General features: G+C 36.1%; 1 protein-coding gene across 1 annotated transcript in view; it reads right to left on the bottom strand.

Moving 5' to 3' along the window:
* ABCC4 (ATP binding cassette subfamily C member 4 (PEL blood group)) overlaps positions 1 to 23,194 on the bottom strand; it is a 153,854-nt gene that overhangs the window by 73,025 nt on the left and 57,635 nt on the right. The window contains exon 19 of the mRNA XM_062575852.1: positions 20,602 to 20,748. Within this exon, the coding sequence (XP_062431836.1) occupies positions 20,602 to 20,748 (147 nt within the window). The remainder of the gene's footprint in view (positions 1 to 20,601; positions 20,749 to 23,194) is intronic.

Below are 23,194 nucleotides of genomic sequence, written 5' to 3'. Positions count from 1 at the left end.
GATTCATTAAATCTCCTTCACTACACAATAGTTAGGCTAAACTCGAAATGAAAGAATCAAAACTCTTTTGTTCTGCATGAAAAAGACATCAAACCTCAGTATGTGATATTCTTTTCTTACTAACTCTGTAAACTGCTTTAATTGCATGAATCAGAATGTGTTCAGGTGCTATATACCCACTTTGCTTCTGCAGGTGCCTACCGATAACTTGGGAATAGATGTTCAAACCTATCATCCAAACAATGAAAATACTTGACAGTGTACCACACCTATTTAAAATGTTTATACATACCTCATGATGAAAGAAATATAATCCAAACTGAATCAACATTTATGATGTGAACACCAGAAAAAAAGATTTTTTTAAAAAACAAGAAATCAGGATTGTCCACAAGAATGGCCAAAAGCCAATAGCATTCAGTATTGTGCAACCTAAATTCCAAATATCAAGGACACTATAGAGCAGTAGAACATTATTTTTAAACATATTTGACGCTTCTAGTTTACTTTGTTAACCAGTATATTCACTGAAATACACTTCACACCCACCTACTTTACTCAGGGAGGAGAAAATCTCCCATGTGGATCATACTCTGCTGACAACACTTTTTAGAGTACCATTTGAAAAAGGGATGCAGATTGCAGGTGCAAGAATGGTGACATTAGTATACCACTGTCGTTTTCCACCCTGGAAAGATGCATTACAACACACCATGCATAAGCTTTTGACAACACAAGCTATATGGAAAGGCAGTAACTTTACCTAAAAGAGAAATAATGTGCTTTAACAGTCCAGATTACAAATTATAAAACCAAAGCCCTTTTAAATGTACACATGGCAGTCAAATAATGTTGACAGCTATACATGTGATAATATAGTAATATACAAAGATAGCAATAAAAGAAGTGACTGCATAGAACGGGATACATTTAAATGTTTATCATTTTAACTACATTAAACATGTTTTCCATTCTGTCAGTGGCATAAATCCACGGCTCCTCACATGTCTTGCTGTTAAGCTGTGGCATTCAAAGACTAATAGGTCTTCACTCATGCTCACTTCACACACATACACCAAAAAAAGAAAAAAAAAAAAAAAAAGGAACTATAAGCAGGCTTTCATTTTATCAAAGCAGCGACAGAAGTGGATTGTCCATATCAAATGCTGGCAGGAAGCAGACATTACATCAACCTTGTAAAATACAACTATGAAATCAACAAAATAATTAAAGATGGATTACTGACTTTGAAAGAAATTTTAAGTTTGTGAAATATTTCTTCAGAAAGAAATCTGGAAATGCATCTCCTGAATAGCTGTCAATTACTGATCTACTCTGGCTTTTCTACAAAGAAATGTCAATAGGTCTGTTATCTTTTTTTTAAATATATGTTTAGCACCACATGTCCACAGAGACTGCCATATACAGCATTACTGTCTTCCCTACAGGCATCCTATAAATATAAATAAGAAATTCTACCCCATTTTTTCTTTAGCAGCCTAAAACTGACAGGAACATTATCACTTTCTTAGATATTTGCAAATGGCCCAGTGGTGCTGGGCCAAAATACGCTGAGATCACATTATCCATTTATCTAAACTGCCAGCATGTAATAAATTCAGGTGGGATGCTTTCTATCCAAATTAATTTACTACTTGAAAAGGACTTCTTACACTAAGCTGTCAAAAAGGAAATCAGAGTTAGGAAACTGTAAGCAAATGTGTACACTGTTAGTGCTTGATCTTACTTTTAAGTGTAGGATTTAAAGAAAAAAAAAGATGGTAACAATGATGAGAAGAATGAAAAATACACTTTGTAATTGAATTTATATTTGTATTCATTTTCCATCTTACATTTATATATGTAAATATAGATGGTGTATATATAGTGCATATATACACACACATATATATAACACACACACACACACACATGAATTGTATGCTTTTACTGATGATAGAGATTGCTAAATTACCTAGTCCAAATACATTGATTCTGACTGTAGAGTTGTTTCGAAAGCTTTGCAGTTTACTGTAACTAAAACTGTGTTTTAATAATCTGCTGATTAGAATTACCCTGCTCATGGAAAAACAGTGCAAGGTCAATGCCCCATGCAAGTCTTGCTTGCCCCTTTTCTAAACAGTATGTCTTTTTTCTCTGGCTGTGGCCAGAAAAGCACACGTATTAACAGCAGTTATCACTAGTCAGACTATCTCCCCAGGTAAGATTCAATGAAGAAAGTGTATGTAAATTCTCCACTAAAAAACATAGCACACAAACAGCTTTCTTACTATCTTAAATTGCTTACTTGGGAAGAGTCTAAATACTGACTTTCTTCATCGCAATCACCTTTCATATTATATATAATCTCATTACCAATTATCCACGCTAACTACAATTTCAGCTGTACAGGAATTTGCAGTACAGAATTTAGCTTAGTATCTATATTATACTCAGTAATGAAATAGTATCTTCTACAAAAGCAAGTTACTTCTGGTAAAATATGTTCATTAATAACTTCCAGATTATTGATCCCTGAAATATTGCCCCTCATACCAACAACTAACATTCATGGACCTTTTTTTTTTTTTTTGGTTTATTGTGAAAAAGGTATCATTCACAACATCAAACTTTTAAATATCAAAGTTTTATATCTAGTCTAAGCACAAAACTACATCTTTGCTTTGTAATTAGAAAGATAGTGGCACTATGCATTAACATAATACACACCGCGTTTTTTCCCTTGCCAAGAACAATATTAAACTTTTACCTCTGTAATTCAGTGAAGAAAATTACTAAAAAACAACAAAAAAATCCAGCAACTGAACTTAAAGGGCTAAACCATCATTCTAGTCTAAGACAATAACTAAGTAGAAGATCACTGAAAATGAAGTTTTTTGCTTCTGAAATCTTGTTTTGAAATTGCTCTCTAGGTGATAGTTATCATCCAGAAAACAACCGTTATCCCGTATTTTACCAATCATATCATCAGATCCTCTCCCTCATATCGAGAAGAATGATTATAACATACTCCATCTATTTTCTCTCTTTCTTGAAGAGAAAGACTGAGTTGTCTGAAAGCTTGGATTAGACTTCTGGCCTCTATCTAGTCCATCCGCTTTGAGGATAAAGTCTTTGGACAACTCAAACAGCAGAGGCATTTCATTTCTAAAGCCTCATCTTCTATTTATCATGTTACTTTGGTTCAGTTTCTTTTTCTTCTTCCTTCTTTTTCTGGAAATGTGCATTGTTCAGCAAAGACAGCTCATCTCTAAATTTTATTCATTAAATACCCATTTTAATGATTCTTGAGATGATGCTTTCCTCTTCAGCAACTCATAAGATAAAAGAGCCACTGCAACAATGCAGTTTGCACTATCCAGAATTCATAACAGATTACACCAGGTAATTCTTAATGGTTTTTTTGTTTCATGTGAAATCCCATTATTACTGAGTTCAAGAGAAGTTCTGCTAGAACTACCAGAAAATTAGAATTGTATTTATTTTAGATTGCTGTGGAAATAAAGCATTTGCTTCAAAAATTTGCTGTGTGTTAAATAACATTTTTTTTTTAAAAAAAGCAATATTTTGTTTCAACTTAGGACATTTTAAAACACATCTTGGAGCAAAACCCACGGAAAATTTGGAAACAACTAGTTTCTCAACTTAGCTGCTATTCACAAAATCTCAAAGGAAAAAAGATACTGGGAAACCTGACAACTGCTCTGTAACACATAGCCTAGCCTGGGGGTCAGGACACTTATATGAGAGGTGAAGGCTGGTATGTGTTGTTTTTTTCCATTCACAGAGCAGGCGCTGAATTCTAAGTCACTTACCTCTCAGTAGAGTGTGGTAATTGCTATACTACAGGCAATTCTGCGGTAGGCCTCTGCCAGTCTCTCCTGTTGAAGCTGTTCTCCCTTTGCGTGAATCAGTAAATAAGCATGGCACCAGAAGAAGGCAAATGAGTGTTTGCCCAAAGGCTACAGCAACCAGCACGGGAAAAGCTACCGCTGGATTCAAATTCTGCACCTTTTTTTTTTTTTTTTTTTTTTTTTTTTTTTTTTTTTTTTTTGCCTAATTTGGGGCATGGACTGGATCTTCTCCTCAGGAATGGGCTGTAGGGTATAACGAGGGATGACTGCACCTCCTCTCCAGTTCTGTGATCGGCACCAAATGCCACTTGCAAATCTCATCTGAGGAACAATCAAAAAATCTTTTGTCTCAAAAAAGCTGATGGCACTCAAATCCCAAGCCTTTTCCTCAAGAAAAAAGTGTTGTCCAAAGGAATCTAGACAAAGTCTGACAGTGCATTTCTTTGGGCCATCAGCTACTAGGGGAAAAAATCACTATAGTATAAACTTCTTCACAGTTTAAATTATAATTAACAACAAACACTGAAATGGAAATGTGGAGTATAATATATATTCAAATGAGGAAAAAAATGACCTCTTCCCTACTGTACATTAGATTCATTATGTTAAAAGAAGAAAAGAATTTTAATATATTAAACACTAAGCATTGTGCAAAGTTATATTTCATTGTACTGTACTGTATTGTACACCCTTTACTGGGCAACTATTAGATTGCTTCATCTCAGAAACAAAAAAATCATACTAGGAACACGTAGCTGCAGAAGATGCCTATACCAAAACACCAGTAATGTATACACAAAAATCAAAGAACTTTTAATGTTCACATAGAAATATAACCTAATCGCATCCTCCTAGATTTTTGGACAGCTGAATGCTAAAGACTTTTACCCATGTACATTAAATTATTTAAAATACCTATGCTTACATACAAATTGCTTAAAATTGAGGAAAAATCTTACATGGCCCTGTATTTTTTCATGCCTTTTGTATAATAATAAACAAATTCAGAATGGTAAACAGAAATCATACGTTAACAGAAATACTTCTTCATTTTTCCATAAACAAATTTAACATACATCAAGGATAAAAAATAATACATACTGACTACACTGAACAGTCATTCAAGCAAAAGCAAAAAAAATTTACAGTCTATTTTGTCTTTGTTCGATTGAAAGACAGACCTCAATAAGAAACCCTGATTTATAGCTGTTCAGCAACATGAACTCCTAAATAAATAGGCAAAAACAGAGAAGTCCATAACAATAGACTTCTGAAAATGCTATCAGTAGTTATTTGCACGATACAAACACCCAGAAGAGGATTAATTTATCTGAAGTGGAAGTCAAAGCCTCATGATGACATATGCTGGACAATCACATAGCTAGTGGCATGCCCTGCCCTAAAGAGTTTGTCATATCAGTTAAGAGAAACCAACACAATCGACTGTAAAAGGAATAATGAGGATAGGAGATGTAACAGTAAGCTGCAACATAAAGTTGCAAGACAAGACATATCTCTCTCTCTTTTTTTTTTTTTCCATGGGAAAACAAAGGGGTCAGAGAATTAATGAGTTTCTCCACCTTTACGTTAAACTGCTGTCGGTTTATGTTGTACTGTGGTTACAGTGATACTGGTGTATCTTGAGAGATGATTTTAAGATGAAGAAGATCCAGCTTCTGCATGAACTTTACTGCACAGAGAGCAGGAAGTTAAAAAGATGTAAGCAAAAAAGATAAGCAGGCAAAATGATAATGGGAGGCAGGAAAAAAAAAAAAAAAAAAGGAGTCTGCCTAGAGCTCCAGCTAACAGGAGCAGAAAAACTAAAAGCGTTGCACAGGCAGAGGGCTAAGGCTCGAACGAAGCCACATGCCTTTCTACACCTCCTAGCAAACTCCTTCAAAACACAATGGGGCCATAAAATCAAGAAAGAGGCTTCTCTCCATTTGATCCTGGGGAGAAACTGCAAGGCAGAACTGTCAAAAGACTAGCTGGTAGTAACTGTCACAGAAGTTGCCAAATTTAAGATGTTCGGACATTCAGACAGCTTTATACATATTGACCTGAATTTCCGCCTCGTGCAGATTGTCTGCTTGCAGATATCTTCTCCTTCACCCTACCTCACTGCATATCTGTTCCCCTTTTCTCACCTCCACCTTCCTTCAACATTTCTTTTTCTATTCTGCTTCACAATGGAATGATACAAATTTCTGGACACAAATAAACATACTTAACTAACAAAAGAGAACACCATCACAAGCACAATCAAGGTGTGATGCCTGACACAGTGAAATACAGACAAGAAAGTATGGAAGAATAAAGTATATTGAGCTAGTGGAGAGAAAATACTCAGTCAAAGCAATAGATCAGAAAAATAACCCAGGCAGTAGCTTATTAGCTACTTCCTAATAGCTTTATAGTAGCTTACTAGCTACTTATTAGCTATGAAGGTTGGGGGCAGCCTTGGCTGCAGTGACCATGAGATGGTGGATTTCAGGATCCTGCAGGAAAGAAGTAAGGTAACAAGCAGGACTGCAACCCTGGACTTCAGGAGAGCAGACTTTGGACTCTTCAGGGACCTAATTGGAGCAATCTCACGGGTTAAAGCCCTAGAAGGAAGGGAGGTCCAGGAGAGCCGGCTAATATTCAAGCATCATTTCCTCTAAGCTCAAGAGCGGTGCATCCCAAGGAGAAAGAAGTACAGCAAAGGGGGCAGGAGACCTGCATGGGTGAGCAAGGAGCTGCTGGCAAAACTCCAACAGAAGAAGAAAGTACACAGAATGTGGAAGAGGGGACATGATCCTTGGGAGGATTATAGGAATGCAGTCAGAGAATGTGGAGATGCGACCATCTAGCAAGGGATGTCAAGGACAACAAGCAGGGCCTCTTTACATACACCAGTAGCAAGAGGAAGACTAGGGAAATATGTGAGCCTGCCACTGAATGCGGCGGGGGCCCTGGTGACAAGGGATACAGAGAAGGCAGAATTACTGAATGCCTTCTTTGCTTCAGTCTTCACTGCTAAGGGCAGCCCTCATGAATCCTGTAGCCTGGACGTGAGGGAGAAAGTCTGGAGAAGGGAAGACTTTCCTTTGGTTGAGGAGGATAGGATTAGAGACCTTCTGGGCAGGCCAGACATCCACAAATGCATGGGCCCAGATGGGATGCACCTATGGGTACTGAGGGAGCTGGCGGATGTTGTTGCCAGGCTGTTCTCCATCATCTTTGAAGGTCGTGGAGAACTGGAGAGGTGCCTGAGGACTGGAAGAGTGCCAGTGTCACTCCAGTCTTCAAGAAGGGGGACAGGGACAAACTCTTTTCAGTTGTCCCATGTGACAAGACAAGAGGCAATAGGTACAAACTGAAGCACAGGAAGTTCTGCCTGAACATGAGGAGGAATTTCTTCACTGTGAGAGTGACAGAGCACTGGAGCAGGTTGTCCAGAGAGGCTGTGGAGTCTCCTTCTCTGGAGTTATTCAAAACCCACCTGGATGCAACCCTGTCTAACATGCTCTAGGCGACTGTGCTTGAGAAGGGAGGTTGGACTAGATGACCAGAGGTCCCTTCCAACCTTATCCATTCTGTGATTCTGTGATTATTAGTTTGACTCAAGTGGGACAAAGCAGATGACAGGAAGGCTGAACAGAAGATGGCTGCAACACTTAAAGAAAGAAGAGTGCTTGAATTAATATTTTGGAACTGTAGAGACACAAAAAGATGCAGACAGTGGAACTACAACAATGTGCATGAGCTTTTAAAGCAAGAGAAGGGATGTTCTGCACTGAAAAAACATGGGCAATCCTTACAGTGAGAGAGATCAGAGAGTGAAATACTTCCCAATTTAAAAGAGTGGAAGCCACAACACCATTGTCACTTAAACTGAGTTTGTACAATGTGTTTGGAATATACTACATAGTCCTAAGTCATTTAAGAGAAACTACTTGCAAAGTTATTTTTAGACATAGGAGGCAAGACAATATCAAGAGAGATGCCTTTAGAGAACAGAGCCTCGTAGTCACCTCTTTCTTTACACTGCTCTTACAGAAGAATGTATCTCTCCACTAACTATAGAAGAACTGCAGGGACAATAGCCTGCTGTGCCTAAGGTTAGTCTTTTGGGTATACTCTGCTTAGCTTGATTTCATTCACACATGATCTTATGTCAACTAAGACTTCCGGTAGAAGAACTCTCAATCAAGTTTTCTTTCTTCCTTCAAAATAAACATGTCTGTTTTGGGTCTTAACAGTTCACTTTCCAGTTATTTATTTGCCCATTTTGTCTCTCTGTCATCCATTTTCACAGCATTGTCCAGTTTTATTATCAGTTTTTATGTTCAACTGTATCAGATGCATCGGGATGAAAAGAAGTTCCACAATTGCAAGGAACTGGACAGCTAGAGGAGCAACACAAAAACGATGAAAAAAATCATCAGATGACATCATTTCAGATGTCTAAATTTAATGTATAAAACACTATAAAATCCTCTAATGGAACTAAACTACAAATTGTATTTTGGAAAAAGCATTACAAATTTTGCAAATAATCACTGATCGTAGTCTGGTCCTTGTCATGTTTAAAATGGCTGTTGTAAAACAACTGCTTTGCTATTTTTCTGCATTAAAAAGTATTTTAAAATCTCCAATATAGAAAGATTAAAATGCAAAAATACACATACAATAATGAAATTAAATGATGCAAACAAATCTTGTGCTTTTTCTTGTCTCTGCATACAACAGCAAGATCAGGGAGCTTGATCCTGGATTACTTTGTGGGTATGTTACATTTTTTTTTCTTGTATTTTAGTAACTTCTGGAGGAAGTGTGAATAATCCAACCACCATTTTGGAATATTAATTAGTAACAAGTTAGTATTGCAGATATTTAACTATAATATTTAGAGAACAAATGTTGGGTCTGATAAATTTGAAAATGTATCTTAATTTTACAATGCAAATGAAAAGCATCCAATAAACTTTTTCATCACAGCTGAATCATATTTACAACACCTCTTAACTTTCTAAATGTCTATTTTGTCCTTGACTGACTCCAGAGATGAACTCCTTAAACTGCAATTCACCTTCTAATATGAACATTTCATTTCTAAAATTCTTAGTGGTCAACTATACAGTGGTCATGCTTTCAGGAAGAGGATACCAAGAAGTTAAAGAGTTTGCATCATTCTAAAGATTTTTAGGACTTTCTGGATGATTGGAATTTTTTTCTCCAGAAAAGTGAAGACTGAAACGTGCCCTGACATGAAAGGTTTTGTACACTTTCATAAACAAGTATTTTTCTGAAAAAAACGTAGTATCACAATTAGTATAGAAAATTCTGGACTTATGAAACAAAAGTCTCTAGTATCACACATGATCCATACGGTCGGGTTTATTCCACCCTATACAAGGCTTCTTACTTCAGTGGGGTTCTACCCATATACCTGCAGAAATCTCTCTACATGGACCACCTGGCAGGATAAGGAAGAACGTAAGCCATATTAAGTTTTCTTAAAGCAGAAATCCAAATGAATATTAGGAACAAATCTTCAGACGCTCTGTAAAATGTTTTCACTGAAATGCTACTGCTTGCATGGTTCACATTCTTTCCTCAGCACACACAGACACCCCAAGGACCATTATGTTCAGAAAAGAGATCCTGGAAGAACTGAAAGGTTTGACATCAGAGAATTTAAACTAGATTTGAATCCCATTGAGGAGATATGACTCATCTCTGGGGTTTAAATTAGATTATCAATGAAGTGAAGCATCACAGTGAATCTATAATAAAAGATGAATGCCTACAGGAAAATAATTTTTGCCCCTAGTGGCAGATGCTTGAACTTTAAAGGATCTGAGACTAAGCTCTTTGTCTAAGCTTTCCTGACAGAAAACAATTGAAATAATTTCTTTAGTTGGTCCAACTTTGCTCCATATGCCACATGGAAACAGTGTCTAAACCCTGTAAAAGAAAGTACATTGTCACTTCTAAACCAATTGAGGATCAAACAATTTACAGAAACCAAGACTTATTTTGCTGACAATTAAGCTCTATCACCACGACTTGAGATTCAATGAAATTTGACAATTGTGAAGAAAGAGGCTTTTGTCTAAGCAAGTCTGAAGCATTTGGAAGAATCAAAGGAAACTCAGACAACTGAGTTAAATTGAAGTATCGGAGTCTTTGAGGATAGTCTAGAATTCAGGAACTAAAAACTGCCTTATTTGCTTTGTTCTGTTTCCTTTCCGAATTACTGTTGGTATTATAGCTGAAACAGACATACAGAAAGAAGCAAATTTGGGCTGAGGCATAAGCATTATACCCATCCCACCTCCTCTTAGACGAATGTAGTATTTTGATGGTCAATATCCATTACAAAGAACCTCTAAACCTTTAAAGATGAGATGAAAAACATGCACAATTCGTTTCTGTACACCAAATCCAAGGCATCTGAAGGGCCTTCTAAGTCTTCTTCCTCCTCGGCAAAGGCCATCACATTTACTTTGCAGTAACTTAGACACAACCCAAAGAAGTTTGTAAATTTTAGCACTCTAAGTTGCTAGCTGGTATAATATTCTTGCATCTCCTCATGGGATGGCTGAATATTCTCCTTCTGCACATTTCATTTAAAAGTAATACATAAGATTTCTGTTCAAAATATTTCCATATCTACTTCATAATTAATAAAGAACAGTCTATAGGCATTTGAACATCTTACAGTTCATGAGAAGTACAAACAACAAAAGCAGAGGCAAAGACTAACCTATCTTCATAGGACTATATTTCAAGGTGAAAACATCTTGAATCATTTCAGTAGGTCAGCATTTTGCATTTCAGAAAATGTTCATTTCTCTGCTACAATCACAAAAGTACAGCTTTAGGATGGCACTACGCATACGGCATTAGTATGGCTTTACTGTGTGGCTAAGATGGGGAAACAATTAATGAAATCTTACTTTTCCACAGGAATGTTTCTAAGTTTTAAAATAAACAAATACTTCTGGAAAGTGACAGATTGGGCATTTCCACTCTCAAATACTCAGCAGGTGAACAAAATCATCTGTAAAAGCTCTCATAATCTCTGAGAAACACTTATTTCTGAACAATCACTTCTAAACACTATTCCTTAAGCCCTTAGTAGTAGCTAGCAACACTGGTTATTAAATTGAGGTGGAATATGGTATTATTTTTTCTTATCTCAATTTTTAAAAAATATGCTGGGATTGTTTTCCCACGTGTTTCTTTGGGGGATTTTTGTTTTTTTTAAAGCAGCATTTATTAAATGGCTTCAAGTTCAATACTAAACCGTACTGCCAGCTTAATTACAAAAGATGATCATTGTCACTAACATATTTGGAATATTAAAACTTGTCAGCTTCATAAAAACCTCAAGGCACTTTTCCCTCTCGAGTTTGGCTTTATTTTGAAAGTGCTCCTTATCTAAGATTTCTTAATATTAAAACAAATCCAGTATAACCAGTTTTCTGTAGAAAATATTAAGAAAAATTCTTCTTTTTATGCTTTTAGTTCAAATAGCAAAAAAGATGAAGCTTCTAAAACTGAAATCATCTATATTAAACAATTATGATAATTTTCAATTTGCAGAGCTTTTTGTGGGTATCTTTAGTCCTATATGAGTTTCAAATATTTTTTTTTTCCAGCAGTAGAGGAACATTACCTGACCAGAGGTATCTACCACCTATTTTCCTTGCACTTTTTTTAAAATCAGATAATATCAGAAATGTTCTGGAAGTCTAACACCAATTGTTTACCTTTGGTTGGCTGTTGGGATTTGGCAGGGGAGATCGGGGGTAGACAGATTATAAACACAAAATAAGCGCACTGGAAGAAAAGATGAATGAGGTACTGTAAAGTTTATTTATAGTTTTAAATGTTCTTATTAAAACAGAGAGAGGGAGAGGGAAAGAGAAGAAAAGCAAAACTGAGCAAATGCCCCCAGCATCTAATTATTTACTGACCTATGGGCATGTACCAGAAAAGATATCAGCGGAATAATAGTTCTGTATGAGAAATTAACTATGATATCTTAAAAAAGAGATGTAGAAACCTTGTCTGAAGATTTAGAAATGTATCTATTTTGGGTAGTGAATATTCAAACTGATGAACATGAAATTATGCTGTAAAGTGAATACAAGCAAGAGCAGACGAACACATACTCCTTATGAAAGGAAGCTTACCACAAAGCAGAATTTTGTTTGCCCACCCCTAAAGTAGCAATATTCTACTTTGAACCATTTGTGTATTAAAAAGATAATAACTTCATTACAAAAAAGGAGGTTTACCACACACAAATCTCATCACAGTTAGGTCATCTATCCACCCAGTCCCTTCCGCATCTGCTGTATCTTATAATTGCCAGCAATTAAGTCCATATTCCAAAACTTCACCTTCTCGTTCTTCCACATACCATCAGATTATTCTGCCAGGTACCTAAAAATACTAATAGGTTAGTGTAGACTTATGTTTGAAAGAGGGCAGAATACATGCAGAAGATAGCTTAAAGGCATTGGGAGAGATGAAAAAGTAGCATTCATAGGCATAGAAAGCACAGGATAAATACAGGTATACAGTGGGTGAAAAATAACAACCCCAATATGTTGGGAGACAGAAAAAAAATGAACTTAGGAGGACTTCAATTTAGACTTCCTTTGATTTTGGTGGACGTCATACTTGTTGCACAAGTAGCCATGCTAAAAGCTCAAGCTTGAGGCATAGAATTGAATCATAGAATTGGTAAGGTTGGAAGGCATGTTAGTGACATCAATATTCTTCCTGAACTGGTGAACAAGGAAGGATGGAGGAATGCAAAAATCTGGAAGCATAGCAGAACAAGTAGGTCAGCAGTCATTCACAAGTCTTCCACGGAAGCAAAAAGTCAACAACAACAACAAAAAAACCTCATTAGTGTACATTACACTTCTAATCTGAACCACTCAGTTGCAAATCAGTGAACACTGCTACCTTTCTCTCATGTAACAGCTTTGCGTGCTCTGTAAGTACAATCCTCTACTCAGAATTTAGATGAATAATGGCCAAACACAGCCTTAGATTCTCTACATGTGACAGAGGGCTCCTCGTTCCACATCCTCTTCTTACAGGCAACACAACTAAATAGCTTGTTCAAGTAGAACTCAACAGTTATGTTGAATTTAAATGAACATTAAAACATGTTTTCACGAACCTCCAGTTTCAAGTCACCTACTTCTGGAAAAAGAAAATAAACAAGCAATGAACATCCACTACATAACAGTATTCTGGTTTTTGGACCAGTGTCCAGAAGCTAATAAAGCAAAAAATTTTAATATTATTTTAAAGTACTTGTATGGCTTTAATAACTACATTTTTACAAATGTAAAAGCCACCTTAGGACTGGCAGCTGTCAACCTATACAGGATGTCATACTGTTGCCTCCTCTAAATATAACATGATGTTATTTTGTATAAAATGTCAGAAATCAAAGTTAAAGGAGATCCTGTGTTTTTATTCATCTGAACACATAAAATACCATCAACAAAGTATCTATCCAAAATGATTTGGACAAAAAGAAAACCTGGGAAAGCTATCATTGGAGTAAGAAAAAAAGTGTTGTGTTGTACTGTTTGCAAATACCTCAGTACCTAATTCTGGTTACCAGGTTTGTATTTTTAAACTGAACAGCACATTAAAGCAGCCCTTGATTCAATAGCTCAAAATGCAGGGACTACCCTACCCCACTAATCGTTCAGTTCTATCATTCAGTTTTATTCTGGATAGCCAGAAAAGGCAGACTCAGATACAAGAATCACTCTTCTCTATACTAAAATTTTAATTTTGGATGGAGAAGTGCCTTTTTGTTTTGTTTCCAAACACTCTCTAAGATCACCACAGGCATAAACTAATCTTTACTTGTTGCACAATCAGCAAGATGCTGGCAATCTGAAAAACAACTAATTAATTCACCTAGATGCTGCAGTGCAGATTACCTTGGATCTTCTGGGAGAGAGAGATCTCTGTGCATTATAAAACAGAAGAATACAACTAAGGAAAGGAGTCTGCATTGTAATAATCTCTTTTCCTGCAATTTACAGCCACTCCATTAAAAAACACAAAATGGGATGTTTTTTCTGCAAACACCACAGTGCTCTGTGTGTGCGTATCCATGAGATGACAATGGAAGGTTATAGCGTGGGAAAGAGACCAGGAAAGTCAATAGCCTGATGTGTAGGGCTTTCACCCAGGATGTGCAAGCCACATGTTCAAGATCCTTATTAAAACAGCGAGGGGACTGAAACTTCGTTTCCCACATTCCACATAATATGCTCTAAACACCTGGCTATTCATTATCCCTGTCCTTCTCTTCCCCCAAGTAATTTTTTTATGCTTATGTTTTGTTCCAAGACTGAATGAAAATGAGGAATTTTTTGAGACCTTTTTCCTCATCCGTCGGAATTTGCATTTCCCACACAAAATTGCTATTCATAAACTGCAAGAAAGAAGGCCCTTTCCATGTTCAGCTTCCAGCCGCCACTATTTAGAGCAATCATAGCAGCACTGCACAATTTTTAAGTGGATCCCATAATTTTTAAGCAGATGAAAGACAGTAAGCAAGTACATATTTAGTCATTAGCAAAGATGAACTGCCCTTTTCAGGTAATCTCCAAAAGCTCACTTGCAGAAGCATCATTACACCAACAAGGCATTCTTTTAATCTCCTCACAGTTCTTCATTGCTGTCTGCCTCTGTTTTCAAGTTTCTCGGACCACTATTTTCTTTCTACTTGTCACAGATCTTCTGTCATCTATGTGAGACTGAAACATACCTCCTCTTTTACATTTCTGCTACCCTTGCCATGTTCTGAATTACTTTTGTTCAGTCTTATAAACCAAATACTTTTAAGTAGGTGTCTTTATCTTTGTCAGTTCCTCTCTGCCTTCTTTGCATTTGTCTGAGGTAGAACAGCAGCAGCTCTCTTTGTGGTTGCTTTAGCAAAGGAAAACCTGGAATTGCAGTATCTTGGCAGGTTAGCACAGTCACAAATGAGTTTCACAGCAGGCCATTTTCCCTGCCAGGGGGGTCTTAATGTGAGAAAGATAGAAAATTTGTGTGAAAGGACTTGAAATCTTGTGCCAGGAAAGCAGGAGACGGCACTTGGAAGTGGTTGTCAGTACAAGCTTCACACTATTCCTGTATCAAATAATGCACTGTCCCTGCCTACAAACAGCTTCTGTAAATCTTTTAATTTTATCTCATGTATTAAGTGCAAACAGTGTGAGCACAGACTTGGTGAATCAAAAATGTAATGGGCTTGTCTCATCAGTTTATGACCAAGTTTCATTTCAATTATTATTACACAGAAAAGTAATGATGGAGCTGAATTGGGTTATGCTAATAGATAATAAATGTAAACAAAACTCCAGAGTACTATTTACTAACTTTAAAGACTACTCCTACAGTAATCAACTTTATAAAGGTTCCTGACAAAATCACAATAGCGATAAAATCCATGGAAGCGTAAGACTATTTAAACTCTTAACAAAAGCTATGATAATACTAACAGTAAATGAGCAACTCCCACAAAATATCATTTAATAATCACACCCTGATAAGGCTTAAAGTACATATAGCCATTGTTACAGAAAAAAAAATGTTAAAGATTTTTTGAATGCATATAGTAACCCAACAGGTTTTAATTACCACACCTACATTAGCGACAAGCTGTTCCACTCAAACACCCAAACATAATATTTAGCATGTTCTGTGGTTGTTAAGGATCTCAGTGATTGAGGGAATCTATTGTGTTGCCATCTTAATAACAACAAATGTAAGTGATTACAAACAGGGAAGAGAGAATATATGTTCTTATTTTACAACAAAAGGCTGTCCTATAGGGACTTCTTTTCAACATAAACTAACAAACCTGTGTACATGTGAACAGGCTTCCAAACTTGGCACAGAGAGTCAAAAATGAAGCTACTTAAGGACAACATATTTTTTGTATTAGTTTAAGGGAACATAAAAGCTATTGAAAGAGCTAGTATCCTTTCTCACAGTTCCTCAGAATTCATTTTGACCACAAGGAAAATACCTGAAAATGGCATCAAAAGGACAGCATAGATCCTGTTTCAGAAAAAACGAAAGTAATTGAGTCGCTGAGTCAAATAGGAATACAATACATTTTCTGGCATCACTGCTGAATATTCGTATCAGTGATGAATGAGACTACAAAGAGTATTTTAACATGAAGCTTTGCCTTGTTAACTGTATGATATGCGAAAACACCACCTACTGTAAATCACAGGGTTTAAGACCAGTATTTCTTGTTCAAACATGCTACTAGTTCAGCAGAATCACTTGTGTCAACAAGTATACCTTAATGTACACTAACTAGAGCAGTTTCACTATCGAACTGATGAGCTATAATTTAAACAACCTCACTATCAGCATTGTAATTTTTAGACTGCTGAAATACCACATTTGTTGCTAACATTATATGGTTTAAATACTTTGACAATATTGCCCATTTGATGCTTCTGCGAGAAAAAATGCAGACAGGCACTTGTGTATCGATGAACATGCTTTTAATCCTATAAACGAACTTTCTCTGTCGCATTCTAGGTGTTTCAACACTTGATTTATGAACAACATAATTAAAATCCTCACATCTTAAAGAAGAACAAACTCTACGGTACAGTATTACTTTTCTTCCACACTTTTATCTCCCTTTTAATAGTTAAGAGTTTGCTTTTATATACTACTATTAACGATCAATTTTGCATGTCATTTCTGGCTGCCAAGACAAAAGAATATATTTCTTATAACTTGGTCAAACCTCAATGTTTTGGTAAGCACACAAAGAGATCAATGTTTATTTATAGCTTCCACAAAGCATTTGTGTAAATAAGCTACTAATTTAGCAGGTAGAGGACAACTGTCACACAGCTGAGTGCTTTCTATCCCTACGATGGCTGTAATGTTTGCCAAAATATTTCTCCTCCTTCTAAGAATTATCAGAACCAAGAGTTTTGAGAGTCACAATTAAAAAAAGAAAAACATGTTAAGATTTCCATGTGTGTTTCTGTAGTGCAATGGTTCCAATTTGAATTTTAGGCATATCTCTGGAGGGTGAATCAACTCCTGTTTTATCTGAACAAATTCACGCATATCATTCATTCATTCTTACAGCACCTATCAGCACAGCAGCAGCAGGTTTCAGTTTCCTAAACTCAACGTAATTCAAAATTACACACAACATCCACGAAAACTAGCATTGCTGGAAGTGATGCAATCCCAGAAAAAGGACAACTTATTTACAGTCCAAGCAAGTAATCCTGAACCAAATTCTGAAGCTTGTCAAAACTAGCATCTCCTAGACTATCTGTAAGAAACTAATTTTAAAAAAGGGAACTCCCAGTTTAAACCATCATTACTGCTGAAGTTCTTGTCCCTTTAAGCAAGCTTTTTATCAAATTTGTTTTGAAATGTTACAAACATCTTGCAAAAGAAATTAAAGGAATAATGGTTGCAGGTCTCCTTGACTGGGCCAAAGCAACCGACTCTACAGGGTTATCTGACTCTTTTGGCCACTAATTACAAAGCCAACGAAGTTCCTCAACCCAAAAGTTACATGAAGATGAAGCACTTACAGTGGAAAATACTAAGACAAAATATTTTTTCTGCAGATAATGATAAACAAACAGAACCATGTTATTACTGCTCGTCATAGAGGTTGGAAATTCATTCCTCAAATACCATCTCCAAAAATATTATAGATACATTTTGTTATCTGACTAACAAGCTGCTGTTATGCTGGACTGGGATAAAACAGATCTTGCTGCCCTCTTGTGCTAGACTTGCACAGAAATCAACTCCTTCATGCCTGCACGTCAATAGAAGAAGCGGAATGTATGAAGCATTCACCATGAAGTAGAAAACATCCACCTCTCCCTCCGTATATATAGCTTGACACGCATGCAATCCCTTACTGGAATGTGGATAGAAGAGCAGAGGAAGTTTGAAAAAAAAAAGGGGGGGGGGTGGGAAGGGGAAAGGGGCAACTCATATATGCCAAAGAATAAATAAGCTCTGTTAACAAATGCAGACAAGTAAAATGTAATAACCCCTAAAATACAACCACATAATGTATCACTTTCTATCACTATTGATTGGTGCTGTTGCTAAATTTGATAATTTAGCATAACATAACTGATCACTCTTTTTGAATGCTGGATGATACAAAATCAGTTAGTTACAAAATTTAGTTACTTAGGAACATCCATTCAATAGTGTTAGGTTAAGTGCCTAAAAAAAGAGGCAGATGTTTATTAATATGGCAGTACTGTTTAACTCATTTTTTATATATATGCCAAATTACAGAAAGTGAAATCTGTACATAAAGTATTTTTGAGCAGGAATGGAGAAAGGGAAGGAGCTCTCATATTCTTCTCCTGCCTCTACTCTAGGTCACCTAAATTCTCAAAAACACATCAAATTCTTACATAAATTGGGTAATATGCTCATTACTATTCTTTTTACAATCTTCTCTTCCCTATATATTGCTAACACAATATATAAAGAGAGGTCTAGGTCTCATATCTAAGCTGATTCACATTTTTTAGGAAGTTATTTCCTTTATCACCATGACTGATTTATCTGCACTGTGGAGAGCTGACAGACACGTCATGATTCACCACCTATTTCCATTTCCTAATGTCAACTCCCTGATGCTGCTCATTAGTCTGTTTCTCCAGTAAGAACTACTGAGTGCTTAGGATTTCCATTTATTTAAGTCTCCTTTCTAGCCTTTGAAACTTAGATCATCACACGTTCAAAGTACCATCCTTTTCATTTTTTATTGGTCTTTATTTTTTGGAAAATTCAAACAGTAAAAGAAATGCTTCTGCTATGGTCTTAGAAACTTAATATATATATTGAGAATGCACTGGATGCTTAAATGACAAATTTATCACTGTTTTTGCCACGACAGTTGCAGCTATGCTAATGTGGGATATGGTAACTAATAGCTTGGCTTGGATATTACACTGATGACGCTACAAAATGAGACTTGAATAATCGCTTTTCAAAATCTCTTTCATAAGAAGGCACCTTTTTACAAAAAATGAAGACTTCTTTTACTTGAACAAACCTCACCCCAGTGTAGAAGTCATTAGCACCTTTACTCATTAGAGGCATCTTCAGAATGGACTTCTAAAGTCAGATGCATATACAGTTAAAAAAAAAAAAAAAAAAAAAAAAGGCCAAAATCAGCTCATTAAAAAAGGATGTTCAAAACTGAACTTCAGAATTACCATATGCTGCAGTTTCAAACAAGAGCATCAAGAGTTTCACATGCCTCCTTCCTTTTCTTTTTTCCCCATTTTTAAAGGTGTATAAAAACACCTGAACAAGAGTGCCTTTGCAGACTACCATCAGTAAAAGAAAAATGAAGAAAGAGAAATACATGCACACCAAAGCTAAGTTTTTATTATAAATCAGCTGCTGATAAATGGGAGTACACATTTGTAAGCCATGACAGTGTGTGGATAGCAGCCACAGGCAGGTTTTACGAAAGCCACTCTTTTACAAAGCACTATTAATTTGGCTTACACTACGATACAAAGTAAGTAATATAGTTCTCTATATTGCCCCTCATTTGTACTCTATCATAATGAGTCAGTTTGTTCTTATCAGCCACATTTATGGAAATTCTTACAAGATGGCTATGTATTCCCTCAAAATTACGGTAACTGCATCTGCTGCATATTAAAAAAAAAGAGAAAAGGAAAAACACTGCCTACCTGACAACAACCCCTTAATTTCTTGTGATGTAAAACACACTCATTAGTTCTCCACTAACCTTAAGGTTTCACTTCTAATCCTTTGTAGCAGCCTTCACTTTCAGCTACCACATACTCACCTTACAAGCAGATCATCACAACATGGCCTTAAACTTGTGTCATTGTAAATTAAAAGAAAAAATAGTAGAAACCGTACATGTTCAATTACAGACCTTTTCTCCACATGAATATTTTTTCTAAAAAAACTAGTAATTTCTCTGAAGCAGAAAAGTCATCCCAATACAGCCGTATGATTATAAAACAACTTCTGCATGAAGTTTTCCATATGAAAAAAATGTTACTTTTCTTCAAGAGAATGAAGACCAGAAGGGCCACCAAATTTCTGTTTCTTATACACCAGCGGCTATTAAATCAGTACCACCTCTCTCTCTCCACTCTCTTCACTCTGCTTCAAATTATCCCATTCATTTCTCTTTGATAACTAATGATACAGATTACAGTTTTAAACTGCATACTTTAAATTTTTGTCCATTTTCAAAGGATGGTAAGCTACAAAGTTCCTCCACAACTCTGAATTACTACCCTTGTTTAAAATTATTTTTAAAAGGGGCAAATAACTTCTGAGGGCAGATTTTCAGATAAAAGCATAGAGAAAAGAGAGGCTTGTGTAACTGAACTAGATCATTAGCAATGCAACTAGCAGGTTCAATGTATGGTACCAAAATCACAGTTCATTCATTTTCTTTAGATTGCGTTTGAAAAGAGTAAGATTATCAATAAGCATTCAACAGTCTGACTTTTCAATTTAAAATACCACACTACTCAATTTGAAGTGGTAAAAATTGAGTAAGAGGTAAAAAACACAATTGTACAAAAATACTCTAATTTCTGAACTGTTCAAAAATAATATATTTAATATAAATTTTAACTATTAAACTCACCTATAGGATTTCTGTCAAAAAACAACACAGGAGCTTTCAAAATGGATTGAAACATTCTGTTGTGCAAAGTCTGACCAGAATTAACAAGAACTTGAAAAAATAGAAGACTTCTTATTATGCCAAACAGTATTGTAGCCACCGTTAAACCTGAAATTAAAAAGATATGGTCAGATTATGTGCATAGATAGATACTTTTCACAAGAAAAAGAATTTCAAAATAAAATTGAACTAAAAACTAACTTTGTTGCTTTCTGCATATAGCAGGAGTTCAAACTTAAGCCTAAGTGCTCAGACTAAGTACAGAACACAGAAACCCTACATTATTAACAGCTTCAGTTACTCTCATATCATCATGTTAAATAATTTCTCTTTTTCTTTTATAAAGGATCAATATTTTATAAAAATACAGGAAATATCTGTTATGCTATAAAATAAATCTGTATTAAAACCTTCCCAGTACCATTTGTGTGAAGAAATACATTTCACAGTGCCACGTGTAATTGTGGCTTGCAGACGTCACTGTGAAGACTCAGTATCTGCCAGCAAGTATTAACTAAGTAATATATACACGGTTATTTAAAGACAATCTTGAGTTACTCTCAGTCAGCCCAAACTACTTATGCAATTCTTCACCTTACAAACCACATCAAACCATTTAAATTATGGGGATTTCTTTAGCACTGTATAAGATGCATCTTTTATGCTGTACGAAATAGAGCCCTTCTACAGAACTCTTCCGCTGTCTTTTTTTCAGGCACATGTCTACTTATAAGGCAGGGGTGTTAAAGTGCAAAAAATAGAAACAAATGGTAAGACCACTGCTGGTCTGCTTCCTATGTTTATGGCCTGCAACGTGCCTGCACAAGCTCCCAGCTGATGAAGGGTAGGCTCCAGGAGCACTGCTCTGGGAACTAAGCATAGATACCACTGGCCCAGATGCTCAGGCCGCAAGAACTTGAGAACAACTTTAAACTACACTCTCACTATCAACTCAAACATTGCTTATTGTAAGGACAGAAAAACCGCATGCAATTCAGGTATTCCTATGGCAACAGTGGGAAAAAGTGAAGTTTTAAATGACATGATGCAGTCAGGTCCATCAGTTATACCATCCTGTTTGCTAGTCTACACTGCTGTATCCTCCCATGATGCAAGAAAAGTATAACCACTCCATATGCCTGCTCAGAGTTTATTGCCTAGGTTCTGCATAGTGCTATTTTTCACAAAAAAATAATGTGCAGTGCAACCTGAATGAGAGCCCATTTGCCCTGACTGCTGTGTTTTGAGTCAGGTAGAAGAAACCAAATGCTCCAACATCAACTGAATATACCCAAGCAGGAAAGCTAGGTCGGACAGGAAGGGGGCAGAAGACATATCAAGGAAGGAGGCTATGGCAGAGCCTATGTCTAAAAACAGCCTGTGGGAGTGATGGGAGGAGAGGGAAAATGTTCCTGGGAACCATGCATTTCCACACAGATTCAGTCTTGGAAGTCACTGGAAGCTGCTAGCACAACTAGAGTGAATGAATCACCTGAAAAGACCCAGTGGCAGGAAGAAGGGGGAAGAATAAGACTTCCTTTCAAGTCTTTTATCCAGGCTGTCGCAGGCAGAAGGTTTTAGTCCTCCCTATTTACAAGCTTACCTCCTCAGTACTAGAGGGACTAGGGCTCTTGGCAGGCTCACTTCAAAGAAAAGGTGCAGAGACTGTACCTCAGTTTTGGCAAATGAGGATTCCCGTGACAGAATTTTTTACTCTTCCAAATCTTTATCTTACAGAAAGAATAAAGACTAAAAAGGCACTACTATAGTGATTTCATCAGGGATCAGAAGTAAAAACACTGAATTATTTTGTACAGTTTCAGAGGCTACAGAAAAGGGTAAGTTACATAATAATGTATTACATATATGAAATTTACAACCTTTTTATAACTGTTTTTCAGTTCAACTTACAATTTTCTGCAAGCAAATTATTGCTTTCTGTTCAATTATTGCAAATATATCACTGGGCCATCTAATCATTTCAATAGCAGGTTAACTTTTGCTGTTCAGTTATCTAAAAAAAAATTTGCCTTAAAGTATGGAGTTTTCTGTAATATGGTTTAGATCGTACAGCCAGAGAAGGCCAAATTTGCCATCCTTAATCACAGTGTGCAGCCCGCTGGAACTGCTCACAAAATAAGACAATACACAGAGTAAATAAGAATTTAGATTATCTGGCTCCTGAATTGTTGTTTTTCAGGTAACTGCTCAGTGTGATTAAGGATGGCAAATTTGGCCTTCTCTGGCTGTACAATCTAAATAAATATATATACATATATATCTATATAAACTGAAATGAAATAAATAAGAAAAGTAATAGATAAAAAAAAGCCTCTCACTGCATATTCTTCTGGTACTCCATCTGTTTTCTCAGATCTACCATAGAAATCGCCATCAAAAATCACTATGCCATACAAACCTGTATGTATATCTATTTAGCACTTAACTTCTAGTTAAGTGCTAAATAGTTAGGATCTGAGAGAAAGCATATTTTTACATATTATTTTTCTGTGCCTATTTTTACTATCTTTCAGACTAGTATTTTAAGATGTTT

Source organism: Rhea pennata, chromosome 1 (assembly GCF_028389875.1).
Source record: "Rhea pennata isolate bPtePen1 chromosome 1, bPtePen1.pri, whole genome shotgun sequence".
Taxonomy (NCBI): domain Eukaryota; kingdom Metazoa; phylum Chordata; class Aves; order Rheiformes; family Rheidae; genus Rhea; species Rhea pennata.
Note: the sequence above shows the minus strand (reverse complement) of the source record. Positions and strands in the feature narration are given on the sequence as shown.